The sequence below is a fragment of the Triturus cristatus genome, chromosome 1_1 (assembly GCF_964204655.1).
Source record: "Triturus cristatus chromosome 1_1, aTriCri1.1, whole genome shotgun sequence".
Lineage (NCBI taxonomy): Eukaryota > Metazoa > Chordata > Amphibia > Caudata > Salamandridae > Triturus > Triturus cristatus.
In genome coordinates, this window is record NC_140579.1 from 312,388,979 (window position 1) to 312,402,897 (window position 13,919).

Consider the following 13,919-nt stretch of genomic DNA (forward strand, 5'->3'; position numbering starts at 1 on the left):
AATGCCTTGGCTTCTGTACTGTAAAAGGACAAAGTGGTTGTAAAGTGTGGATAGCACGAATGTTGGTGACACAAAGTCAGATTTCATCTGTCATAAGAGTCAATACTTGTGGCTTTTTACATCAAATACTGCATCACAAAATGACTGCAGGGTGAGAAGTCACCTCAGAAAAGTGGAAGTTATGGGCCATCGCCATAGTTCCAAGATTCCACCCTACTCAGGCATTATTTCCACTTACATTCAATTTGCAATGTTTTGTGAAAGCTGCTGCACGAATGCACTCTTGCTACTAATTTAAGTAGGTAAAAAAGCCTTGGGTGCAACATTGAGGGAAACAAATAAGGAGAATGATCATCTCAATTGCATGAAACCTGATTTGACAACAGCAGCAATCTTTTGTTTATTCAAAATTGAAACAAGTAGCACTGACTGGGTAAAAGATGAGAAAACGTCTCCTAAACAATCCGGTGACAGTGAGGTGAGATGAGCACTAGAACCAGGACATAAGGTTAAAGTCTCCATCTTCGATAATTATATAAATCACTCAAATGCTCATCCAGGCAAACATAGGAAGACTCTACAACACAGTGCCGATGCCCAAATGTTGGATTATTCCTTATCATTAAATGTACAGTCTATTTCAACCGACGAATGCAACCAATTTTATTGGGTGAACTCTTTGATTAAAACAATCTCTTGAAATTCATGAGCCACTTTGGCATACATGCCACAGAGATATTTTGAAAGCCAGTTACATTAGTAATGACCATCCCTGAGCCACTTGTTATTGTGGAGGTCAGGGTTAGAACGATCTTTAAGTCATTGGTTGCTTCCAGGTGTTATACATTACAAGGGAACAGAAGGGACAGTCAATAGGCTGTCAATGCAGACTTTTAAATACAGGAGACTATCAAACTGGGATACGGAGATGGGAAGTTTTTATGCAAACCACCCAATCTTGCATCTACCCAAATATTGGTGCAGAACTTCAAATCATGAGTTCCCATCAGCAGCTGGTATTTCTTTGCAGTGCAGTGAGTTATCAATCATTAACTCATAGCAAGACGGACAGGACATAGATATTTAAGAACTGGCGAGTTTGCAACAGTAACAGGTGCGGCCGGTACAGGTAAGAGCGGTGGGGCAGGGTGGGGACATGGGGAGAGTTGACATACGATGGGATAGGGAAAATAAATAAATAAATAAAGCCACTTACCTTGTGCTGGCCTCATCGCCAAGTTGGCGATGCTATGAGAGAAAGGTAAGTCGTTTTATTTATTTAATTTTCCCTAACCCGTAGTATGTCGACTCCCCCCTCCCCACCCACCCTGCCCGCCACTCTTACCTCTACCGGCCGCATATGAACAGAAATACCCATGAGTAGGGCATGGAAATCAAGTACTCCTAAAGTTTGGGTCACACGGCAAATTATGTTATAAATGTATCAAGCGCTGGGAAACTCGTGTTCGCTTACTAAAGCATGTTCTCTCTTTCAATCCACACACCAGCACTTAGTCTAAAGTATTTCAGTAAGCATTAGTCCAAGTAATAAGCATAAATAAGAAAGTTTCTCAACCCGTGATATTTTCTGATAGTAGCTAGAGGTGCATAAAGTTCTCTGTTGTGGCGTGCACTTGAGTCAGTTCATATCCTGCTGGTGTGTGCTTGTTTTTCTCAAACTGTTTGTTTTTGCTCCTTGAGTGTATAGAGGGGCATCTGGGAGAGCCGCCTCTCCAACAGAAGGCTGAAATCAATTTCCACTCCGAATGCTCCAATAACATCTAAGCAGGGATGTGTGTGTGTATGTGTTTGTGTGTCCAAAGGCACAAGATGCGTGTTACAGTTAACTCTGTCTGACTTTACAGAGGATTATGAAACCCAGCACTTCTGCAAGGCAATGTGCCATCATAATACACAGCTGATCAAAAACCCTTGACGATATCAGACTCTGAGATTCGGTCTAAAAAATGGAAACACTATATTTATGATATGGAATGATGCATCCAGGTTCAAACATGGCATGAGGAGAAATTAAACAAATTACTCATATTAATTTATCAGACTAAACAAATCGATGCATCCTTGGGAGCGTGGCAATGCCATAATACTTGCATGTGTTTTATGACCATGGTATGTCCCCCTTCAAAATGAAGCACAACATTGTTTCCACCTCTCAGCAGTCAGATCCCAACAAATCAAGGTTAAGAAGAATCATGAGTGTCAAATGTCTACTGAGAGCACCTGCTCTGGTGTGGTCCCAGCCGAGCCGGTCCCTGTGGAACATGGAAACTTTACAGCACTCTACATAAGCAGTGGTTTGCTTACCTGGCAGTAAGGGATTGCTGCTCAGTGCACTGGATGTGGATGGTGCTCAGCTCCTGCATACTTCGCAGGCGTGTGGCTGGTACATTAGAGTTGGGCAGGTGAGTAGTCTTCTTGTTGCGGCGAGAGCAACAAGAAGTGGTCCCCCCCTGATGACTTGAGAGCGACGGGCTTCGTGAGGAAGGATAATGCTGCATTGAACTTTCTACACAGTTCTGCTCAAACATTTGTTCATCCATAAACTCGTGGTTCTGTTGAGAAATGGAAGTGGTTCATCAGTAACTATCTAAGGATTGTCTTTCTCCTGCCCTCAGCTCCTTTTCTCAGGTGCGCGATAGACCCACATGTGGATATCCACCGCCTACAGCTACCTGATGGATCTGCTGTAGACCATGGAATCGTGGAAAAAGAGGCAATGTATACTCAGATATCAAGTTATTCTGTTCGTTCATTACTTAAAATAAAGAATTTATAAAAATCGAAATATGGAAACAAAATAAATAGTTTCTGGCACGCATCCCTCCATCAGCTTTCGTATCACGTACTACGGGTCACCATCGAATGGGAGGGTGGGTTGCAGTTAAGAAATTGATGGGTGGGTGTAAGGTGTGATCACACATATTTAACTTAAAATAGATTACATGTTACTTGCACTGCGCTCGCAAGCTGCATTTCAGGATAAACGCTCTCCATGTGTTAAATTTCCATTTTAGTGGGCATGTTTTGGCTTTTTGGCGCTGGAATCAAGCTGTGATAGTGCAAGTCCTCCCTGACGAGTGAATCTATTAATGTAATGTTGACCAACCTTGGCACCTCAGGGGCTAAGCTAATAACACTGGGGCAGATTTATGAGCCCCTTGCGCCTCATTTACGCCGCCGTTGCGTCACTTTTGTGACGCAGCAGCGGCGCAAATCCTGCGCCATGCTGCGGGGTATTTACAACGTGACGCATCTGGCAGATGCGACACGTTGTAAAGCCCTGCGCCACATGTAGGCGTTCTGGAGCAGGGGGGGCGTTCCGGCGCAGGAATGCCTCCTAAAAGTGGCTGAGTGAAATCTACAAGATTTCACTCAGTCACTTTTAAGGCCATGCTGCGTCAAAACCCCGCGCCTGCTTGAAGCAGACATAAGGATTGACGCAGCATGTAAGGGATAGGGCACCCCCGAGCCTAGCTGGAGCTGCGTCGCGCTTGTGACAACTCCAGCAATGCGCCGCCTTTCCGACAGGAGATGCGTCACGCATCTGCCCATCCGAGTGCCACGGTGCGCCACATTGTAAATGCGGCGCATCAGTGGTGGCGCACGGGTGGGCAGATGCGTCGCAACTCTTCTGGTGCATCTCTGCTGATTAGCAGAGATGCGCCAGACGTCATAAATCTGCCCCACTGATTTTAACAGGGGGAGTGGCCCATACTAACAATTGATGCTAACATATACCGTGACACGTGTCTCCCCTTTAAGTTAGACTCTGGCCATTCTATACATAAGTGATTCCTTTTTTGAATGCACTAAACTTTCCATCAAGAGTCATTGGCTGAAAAAATCGGACAAACCACATTACTATTCTGGAAGGAAAGATGTGAAACCTTTTAACATTAATGTGTTCGGTTGTTGCCCTTTGGGCTGTCAGGGTACAGGGCCACTGAATGTCAGGCTTCTTTCATTTTCAGTGGCAAACAAAATGATCTTCCAGAGTCTCTTGTTTATAATGTATAATTTATCATGTGAGTCATGACTGCCTAACTTTGATCTATCAACACGAATATTGTGCCAGGCAGTACCTTGCAGGAATACTTAATTGCAGTACACAGGGACTCCATGCTGGGAAGGTAGACCTTTTTATGATTCTCTGAGCAAGCCTTGCTTTGTGTGCCAGTAGCTCTAAGCATGAGAGTCTCAGTTAGAGAATCTCTCCAGCCTGGTCTCACAGCACTATGTCCTCCTCAGCACTTATTTTCAGTGCAATGGTTCAATGTGGCTTTTTATCTATGCTGGACAGCTCATCTACAATTCTGTGCATCCCTAAAACATGGAGGCTGTAAATGTCCATGGTAGGAAATATGCAAATAGGTTACAGAAGATTAGCTTTTGAAACCACAGACATGATATTGTTCGACTGTCGCACTGAATTATGCATGGGGTAAGCACGCACATGACGAATCGGAATGCAGATTTACATATAGCCGTAAACGTGCTTGATGCTGCAGACCACCATCAGAATGCATTTGAAATGCATGTTTTAACATATTTGTATAATTCTTAGTCGCTATAAGGACACCACACCACCCGCACCATCCTTCTCCCTCCTCGGTGAGTCACAGAGAGAGGAGAGTCAGCCCACTCTTATAGGAGCCGACTACTGGGCGAAATATCGTGAGTGTAAATCACTAGCACCTTAACAGTATAGAAACGTCTACGTGCAATAGAAATGGCTTGTGGCAAACTTAGCCAAGCAGATATTTCTGTACACCCAGGACCAAATTCACTAACATATTTCATCGTGGTTGTGCCACTTTTGTAGCGTAATTATAAAGGAACAGTGGTCCCATTCAATTCGAGTAAATTAAAGTGCCACAATTAGTTCAATGAAAAATTGGGTTTTATGTTTGAAGACAATGCAAAAAATAACTAAAGGATTACAGTAAATAGTGAGAAAAGTAAACCAGTGAGTGAGTTGGTGGCAGGGTAATAGGAAGTCAGCCGATTTCCGGTACCCAGGCAAGTGATTTAAAAGGTGACTTTTTGGTGCTCAAAGGTAATTGTTATCAAAAAGTCAGTAAAACATTTCATACTCCGACATTTCAATTTTGTGATACACTGGAGTTTAGAAATGATTGTCGACGACGTTTCGATCCCTTAACGAGTAGTGGGATCTCTTCAGGACAAGAGAATGATAATTAATTGCCTGGGAGGAAGCAGTGCCCGGAACGGGAAGAGGATGACCCAATCAAGTAGTATCTGATGCGCAGCCGCGCCAAAATCAACACTAGGCTGTCTTAGTGTTGTAGTCCGGAATGAGGTATAGGCGGGAGTTAGAGCCAGAGATATGGCGAGAAACTAATTCGATGAAGCGCCCCGTCAGAGAACGTCTCAGACCTGGGCTCGACGGATGTCGCAATTCCGCGTGGGCGGAAAAGTGAGCCAGGGGAACGGTGAAGAATAGGGAGAGGTAGTTGGTCCGATAGTGGCGAGTCAGGTCTGTGTTGCAAACCGATGGGAATTCCGAGGCAGCCCGACCGGGCTTGTCGATGGGTTCGGAAACCTACATACGTGGGGCGGTAGTCCGGGAATTTAAAGCGTAGGAGAATGTTGATAGTTACGATGCAAGCCGCATGTACCACGGCGACCTGAGAAGCTTGCGAGGATCCGGCTAAGCGTCAGGGTGCGGGCTGTGTGAATGTAGCGTAGCCACGATCCACAATGGTAGTAGATATTTACAAAGAAACTCAAGGGGTGATTTTTTCCGCCTTGCTTGGTTTATAAAGAAATTCAATGCAACGCAGTGGCTTGTATTGCATTGTGTTACATTTCTTTCTGGGATGCGTTCCATGGGTGGAGCACGGGCGGTCCTGTGCATCTACCAATCGATTTCACGCAATCCCACTTCTGCAAAGGTTTGTAAACCTGGGATTGCATGAAATTACTACACCTGCCAGAAGACGGCGAAAGGAGGAGAAAGGTCTATTTTTCTCCTCATTGTTTCCTCTTTCCATATCTACTGCAGAATGCAGCACACATAGAAAGAGGACAATTCCTTTAGAGATAGGTTTTATGCAGAAAGGTAGCCATTTCTGCACAAAATCAATGATCCTTGAAAGACAAGCACCCTTGCACCGTGGTGTAAGAGTGAGTGTGTTGGCACTAGGTTGCCTGAAGTGCGCCAGCGCTATGAGAGAGCAGAAGTGTTCCATTTCATAGCAGATATGGTGCATTTCTGCTCTCTACCTTTCACGCAACACAGCGCAGCAAGTTGCCTTGTTGCACTGCGTTTGCATTAAAGGTTAGTAAATCTGGCCCCCTGTGTAATATGTGCACCTACAGGGAGCAGCTATCATTAGGGCAGCAGGTGAAGTGCTACTGGGGCTCAGGCATGTGAGGAGGCTGTTGCACCATAATTATTGGTGTATTTCCCCAGGCTCCGGTGGGACAGGCTCTCATATATTTTCTAACTTGCATTGAAAAATGCACAGTTATGTGGTAGTGTGGATGGCACCGGATGTTCAGTTTCACAAGTGAGATTACGTCCAGTGTGTGAAGCAGGCTTGGATGTGTCAAAGAAGACTTTCATATCCTCTTATTCTCTCAGAACCACCTATATATGCTGAATCCCATCTCCATTGATGAATATGTCAGAAGATACTATACTGCTGAAAGAGTGTAAGTATCTTCTTCTAAATGCTGCTGTCTGAAGATGCGATTTATGAATTGGGACAGGTAAAAAAGAGAAATACTCCAGAGAGGTACTATTTGTAGCAATAATGTGGCATTTAACTACCCTCAGCATATGCCACAGGTCTAACACCCAGGTTCCACCTCTACTTGGATAGAATGGTTTAGTATCTGGTACTCATGATCATTCTATAGCCCCTTAGCTTGAAACCGAGGCAGACGGGTCAATAGGACTTATGCTTTATAGCTGACCCCATAGCCAGTTTTAATCACTTCTAATCACTCACAATTTAGCACTGCACTTTTTTCAAACACACCGAGCCTTCATGGAGTTTTAGTACACCCACTTTCAATTTTAAAAACATCCATGAGCTCCTCCCTCGCAGCGAGGGGGTTGTAGCCCACGTGAGGACTAGGTTCTCACATGAGGAGGTACCCCCATGATGAAGCATGACACCTCTGGTGTGTGAGGGGAACTGTCCTTAAAAATGGAATACCCAGTTCGTACACGTAGATATACTGAGTCACATGCTAGACCTCGCTACAAACCCGGATCCAGGGCTTCTTTTGTGATGTGCTAGTTTGAATGGGGAGTTGGCTCCCGCTGGTCCTTAAACCTCCTCTAGCCTCCTTGTGTGATTACAATAGGATTTATGCACAGCCAATGATAAGCTTAACTCGAAGACTTCAAACTGATATTCTCAACTCAAACATCATAAAATAGTAGAAACTTTCAATCATCCGGGTTTTGATGGTGATGAATGGTGCAATACTACAGTGTTTGCCTAACTCGGGGTACCCTGTTGCTGATACTTGCATCACATGGGAGGACAGAAAAGCAAATGTAAGATATAGGGAGCCTCGTGTGCAAAGGGTTTTCATGTTTGCAAATCCTCTAATTCAATAAATGAGAGAATTTGCAGAAGCTAGAACCCTTTTTAAATGTACTAAACCTATTTAACAATTTGAAAAAGGTTTTCTGAATCATTAAATAGGTTTAGAAAAGCATTAGCATTTGCTATTTAGAAGGGGCGTTTCTGTTCAAATACCAATTCCAAATGGTATGTATAAATGCTTTGCGAGTGAAATGCTGCCTAATAAATACTGATGAAGTAGATCGAAAAGCAACCAAACACGATTCTGTATTTTGTGAACCGACCTATCAGTACGTAGGTCAGTTCACAAAATACCAATGCATTTAATAGAAGTCAGTGTGCAGACTGCGACCACTTTTACCAAATCCATTTTAGTACATTTCAAATAAAACAAACCTCAAACTGCAAATTGCTATTAGTTGCAATTAACATTTTCTAATTTGTAATCTGTGTACAGGAGGTCCCGGGTTTCTAAAATGTTGTACGGGTTACATGAATATACCATGGTGCATGCAAGCACCATATGCTGAAAAAAAAATAAGGCACACTGCGACCTAAAGATCTTATCTGGAGTCTTTCAGGATCTTTACAGCAATTTCCTAGTGATACATGAAATGAGTAGCTCACGACTGCATTGTCACATGCATTGCTATTAATATATTTTGGGCCCTAATTAAGAAATAGGCATTAGGATCCCTGTGGGCTATAAACTTACAAATCACCCACTGGGACCCTAACGTGCAATAAGCACGGGCTAGTATTGACAGAATTCCATGCCAGAAACATACACCTAGAGTTCTAAAAGACAAGGGGAATTATGTGAGCACTAGGGACCTGGGATCTATCAACCGAGAAAAGAGAGTGGTCCCTAATTGCAACAAATGTAATGGAATTCATATAATAATAAATTTAGACCTCCTACAATTTTTATTCTGATATCTCCTGTACACTTGTTCTTACCTTTCTCCTTGTCCTTAACTATCTCAGGCACATATAAACATGGCTTCTTGGCGATGATGCCTTCATCAACAGGGATCGAAACTCCATTGACCAATTAGACTAACCTGTTTAAATTATTATCAACGTTTGCTTTCTGGGTCGCCTATTGAGAAAGTTTTGTAATACACAAATATTTCTGTATCACATGATCTTGACACTTTTCCAAGCCCTGAGTACATAAGCTTTTGCATCTCCCTGTGCATTGTGATTTATTTCTGGAGTGAAGACTTGCAAATATATGTGAATATTAAATCATAAATGATGATTTTATGAATTCCATACCATTTTTTGCTATTAGGGATCACTGTCTTTGGATATTTGAGGAACACACATCTGACACTACTGTCAGTCATCGCCAGTGGAGCTGCCAGGCAGGTATTTGTCATTCTGTAGTGGTCCACCATATCAAAGAATCTTGCGCTCGTTCACTACCACCACAGAAGACAAAAAAGGGTATTATGGTGACAGCAGGAGAAGTATAGAAACTTGCAAGAACTATAGATGATTTTTCCTGGGGCCACTGGCAGATCTCAGTAGGTGTCTGGGTGTATTGGTGGGGCACCACACAGAATCATACTCACCCAACTCTTTGCAATTGGGTGATAATAAATACTTTTCAACCAGGTACACAATATTTATTAAATAATGAGGGCATTTGTTTTGATTGGTCATCTATCCATCAACACTTTATTTTACCATATTAAAGAGCTGTTTCGCTGTTATGGTCAATGTGCTGTTATCAACGTCTAGAACATTTATTCACTGTTGGAAGTCTCGTATCAGGACTTGGCTTACTCAACTTTTTCTTATGCAATCAGATCAGGTTATTTTTTATCTTTTTGACACAAGTATTTGACTGTAGGCATAATCTTATTTGTTATCACTGTCAAACAGTATCAAAATATTTAGGAAACGGATTTAGTAAAGATATTGACGGTGTATTAGGATGCAACTATAGTCCTACTTGTCCTATGCCCACAACTACACCGGAAACTAATTGCAAATCTACAGGACTTAAAGTGAACAACATTTTAGAACAGCTCACACAGAATTAAGTATGCACTGCACGTACCCAAAGTGAACATAGTGGTAGAGGTTGTTGTGGTGGTGTTATGTGAAAAGTGCCCTACAATATTTCTTACCTGACTAAACACATATGCATGCTCTTTTCTGTTTGAAAAAGAGTCAACAATGCACTCAGAAGTTTTCCTATCCTGATTTGTTTGGACAATTGTGTTTGAGAGCCTCCTGGCTGCTTGTGGACAAACTTGCACATACAACTGGCATACATAAAAACACTCACAAAACTTTAAAGATAATCCGTGGTCTGTAAGTGCAACTGTTGATTATAGACAATCATAAGCCCAAAAACACTACCTGCTCTAAAAATGAGGGTTGGAAGAAGCCCCTTTTCTTGTACTGCACAAATTGCGATTTAATGCTCAAAAGCCACAAAAAGAACAGTGAATATCATCAATTGTCAAAGCGACATTCAGAAAGTAACAACGGAAAACAGGATAGGCTAGGTGTGATTTATAAAAGCTCAATTTATCTTGGTCTGATGAAGAGGAGAGTCCAGGTACCTGACCCTGCACACCTCCTCTTGGACAGGCCTGGTTAAAAATGCAGTGGAAAAGGCAGCACCATTAGTGGTTAGCACTAAACCAAGCGAGACACAAAAGAACTTCGCAAAAACAAAGATTTTCATGCACAAATTTCTTAATAAAGGTCCAACTTGAGACAAGAAATCAGACTGGAAACCACTAAGACAGGTGACAAAGAACAGATAGAAACATGTTGAATAAAAATATATACCTTGATGGTGGAGGTTCGTAAAGATAACAGGGGATCATCCCCAAGATAGGACAATCCCTACGGGACAACATGCCAACAAAAGATAAGAAGATGGTTCATTGTACATTCCGGCATTCCAAACCTCAATCCTAGCATTCCATTTTTCACATGCAGGTTTTTAAGGGCAATTTAACCACTGCGTACAATGTGCAATTACAATGGCACATTTTGTAGTAGCATGTCTACACTTTGACAATAAATATTAGCTGTCATAAAGTTTAAAATATGGAGCCATATTGTGCAAATCAAGAAGTTCATAGCCAACACAATAGAACAAAGTATCGAACATTTTTAGTACAGGACCTTTACGCATATTTTTATTTTTCCTTCAGAATTCGTGCAGTAAGTTACATTGGGTGACATATACTTTTACAAATTGAATGTTTTGTTTCCTTAAAATTCTGACCCAAGTAGTTTAAAGTTTGTGTTATGAGCCTGCTCTCGCTATACCCGGTTGTCAGAAGACCAAATGGTTTTGGTTCTTCTGATTGCCCGACTAGTGTGGTGACATTGTTTGCATAGACAATTAGGAGGGAACAGCATGAGTAATCTCTAATGACCCTTATGAAGTTTTATTTATTTTAATAGCATATAACAGGTGGCATAGAACACTTGAAAATTGTGCAGCAACAATACACTTCCATATCATTTGCAAATGCTTCAATATAGACAGCCGATAACTTCAAGCACGACTTTGAACAGCGACCTTCCACTGTCTTATCTTTCCTTTCAAGACCTCGATATTATGCCCAGCCACCCTTACCCATTATTATTTTATGTTGCTGGGGAAATATCCTCGCTGTGTAAATTGGCAATGTCAACACCATACAGTAATCTTAACACACATGAACCTAAGCAGCAGTTAGCCAGAATTTACATGCACATCCACATTAATCATTTTTAGTTATAACTTCACAACAGTTATCTGAACGTTTTTTTCTCCTGTTTAACCTATAGTGCTCTCAAACCTCACCTCCCTCTCTGCTTGTAGAAGGAAAAAATAGACCTGTAGAAACGCCCAAAGGATATTTCACTAAGGTCACCACACTAGTTACTCATCAGTTGAGGCACATTATAGGTATTAGTCCAACATCAATTTCATGTATCAAAAAAAGGTCGCAAAAAGTGTTAAAGTCCACAAACAGATCAAAGAATTTCATTAATTCTCATTTTTTATTTTTCTTTTCTTGTTAAGTCCACATTTCATTACAATACAAAACAGCCGACACGTGTTTCGTCCATCCGGACTTTTTCAAGGCTGTAACAAATGGATACAAATATACAAAATTACAAATCACATAGAAACATTTAATATACAAAATTTAATATTTAAAAACACAGTATTGGTTTAAAAGTCTTCTTCCACAAAGACAAATTCACATACATTTGTATTGTATCAATTCCTTTTATCTTGACACTCAATACAACATGAGGGGCTAGTGTCAATAGATAATTTAGAAAAAATCATAAATATGCAGCCAGTGAAGAAAGTTCTAGTATTAGAGTATAGAGAGCCACCACCAGAAGAACCATCCCGATCCTATTGGAGTATAAGGCATTTGCAGAATAAAAGCAAATTAATATGTGCTCATAAAGTCATGACGAAGAACTAACCTCATTGAAAAACAGAGTCTCTCCCCATGTATATTGAATCAAAAATAGGACCACTCCTTTTCTCATAAAGTCAGTTCTAGCGCTTAATAGGTCAGTGTTCCATGTGTTTCTTTTCTTTTCTGTGACTCGAACACACCCCACGCTCGTAATCGATTTACCACGGCCAGGTTAGCGCTGTAGCGCTAAGGTACTGATGCACCTATACACCAAAAAACACATGTTCCATTTTAAAAAAGTCTTGCAATCTATTTATTATATATATGGCCATAAATAAGGCCCATATACTACTAATTAAGAAGATAATAATAGTTTGGGAGGTCCCAAATATAAAACCATTAGGGAGCGGGAACACCACTCCCTTGTAGATATCAAGCGATTAATCAAACCGCTCTATACAGAGGACAAATAACACTGAATGGTATCTAGTCAAAGGTGAAACATCCTAATTAATTAGTGCAAGCGTAGTCAAACGTTCTTACCAATTTGCGTGGGTCGCTTTTCTATGTCTCAAAGAGGACCCCTGTCCCAACCAGTAATGGTGGTCAATACTTATATTCTTATAGTCGTCCCATCATTAGTCTTGTTAGACGTAACTCCCAGTAAGGGTTAACTTCAAAATAAAGGTGTGTCAGGCAGGTCGTGATACACCTACAATAAATTAAAAGACACGTATTGTGACCCATAGGTCTAAAGAATTGTGAACAACGCGTAAACAGAATCATTTACCATACATTGGTTGTCATTGTATTGATCTGATGGGACACACCATGGAATTGGTTATAAGATAAAGCTCATGATTAGAACCAGTCCTAGTCATGGATATTGGTGACGATAGGCATTCAGAAAAAACTAGCCCCAACTAGTAGCGATTTGCTGGAGAGAACCGAGTAAAAATTATCGTCACCCATCCAGAAATATCTCAATTGACCCCATTAATAAAACATTATTACTTTTTATTTTTAATTTTTGGCACAAGCCACATTGCATTTGAATCTTGTGTGAATACGATAACCAAACTGCGTGTTAGTCTGATTACTACAAATCGGAACCTCCCGTCCTAGCTATCCACAGAAATATAACAAACTAACTATATTCAAAGTTAGAGACTTCTGCTTCCTAAATTCAATCATTCACAGCATACCTGTCGACGGCCACCGTAACCGCGTCTCGACTTCCGCAAGAGTACCGACCACTAGTTTGACTTTTAGTCCTTTTGCCTTTATCTAGGAGAGTGCCCGGCGTGTTTACGTAGACAGAATGAACAAAGAAAGCGGACTGCGACCAAACATATCATGGATTTCTTCATCGCGCCATTTTGGAACAGTCTCCAAGTGTTTATCGTCAAAAGGCAATAGCAGTGAATAATTATTTCACTCGTTCCAATTTCATCCTATATCGTTTGAAAGACACAATTCACGGAGAGTAGTTGAAAAAGATTAATCCCCAAATCAAAACAATAATAATTATATATAGAAGAATTAGTTAGCACCGTGCAGATGTACCCAGTATTGGTAGCCCAGTGAGCAGGCTATACAAAATATACTGATGTATTGGTATGGTTAAAATCAAAAATATTTCTCTAGTAGCAATAACACAGGATGGTTGTACCGGCCAATATATTTATCTGTACAATGAATGGTACTGGCATAATCACATTTATGTTTTTAGGATGCATAATAAGGGTATGTGAACATGCTTAAGCGTGTACACAAACATTAGTTATCAATACCTATTAGTGCAGACCTATTGACACAAACAATTAAGCATTGTATACCCTCATTTTTGCATTTTGTGTCAACCTTTATATTGCTACTCAGATCTTATTCTCATATTCAGTCGAAAGATATCCTATTCTGTTATCTACTT

The 13,919-nt window shown here is 41.1% G+C and overlaps 1 protein-coding gene across 1 annotated transcript in view; it reads right to left on the minus strand.

Moving 5' to 3' along the window:
- Positions 1–13,919, minus strand: part of LOC146870166 (A-type voltage-gated potassium channel KCND3-like) — a 301,965-nt gene that overhangs the window by 168,422 nt on the left and 119,624 nt on the right. Inside the window, exons 3-4 of the mRNA XM_085629432.1 lie at positions 10,401–10,457; positions 2,326–2,573 (exon numbers count right to left, since the gene is read on the minus strand). Coding sequence (XP_085485558.1) covers positions 2,326–2,561 — 236 coding nt within the window. The 5' untranslated portion in view covers positions 2,562–2,573; positions 10,401–10,457. The remainder of the gene's footprint in view (positions 1–2,325; positions 2,574–10,400; positions 10,458–13,919) is intronic.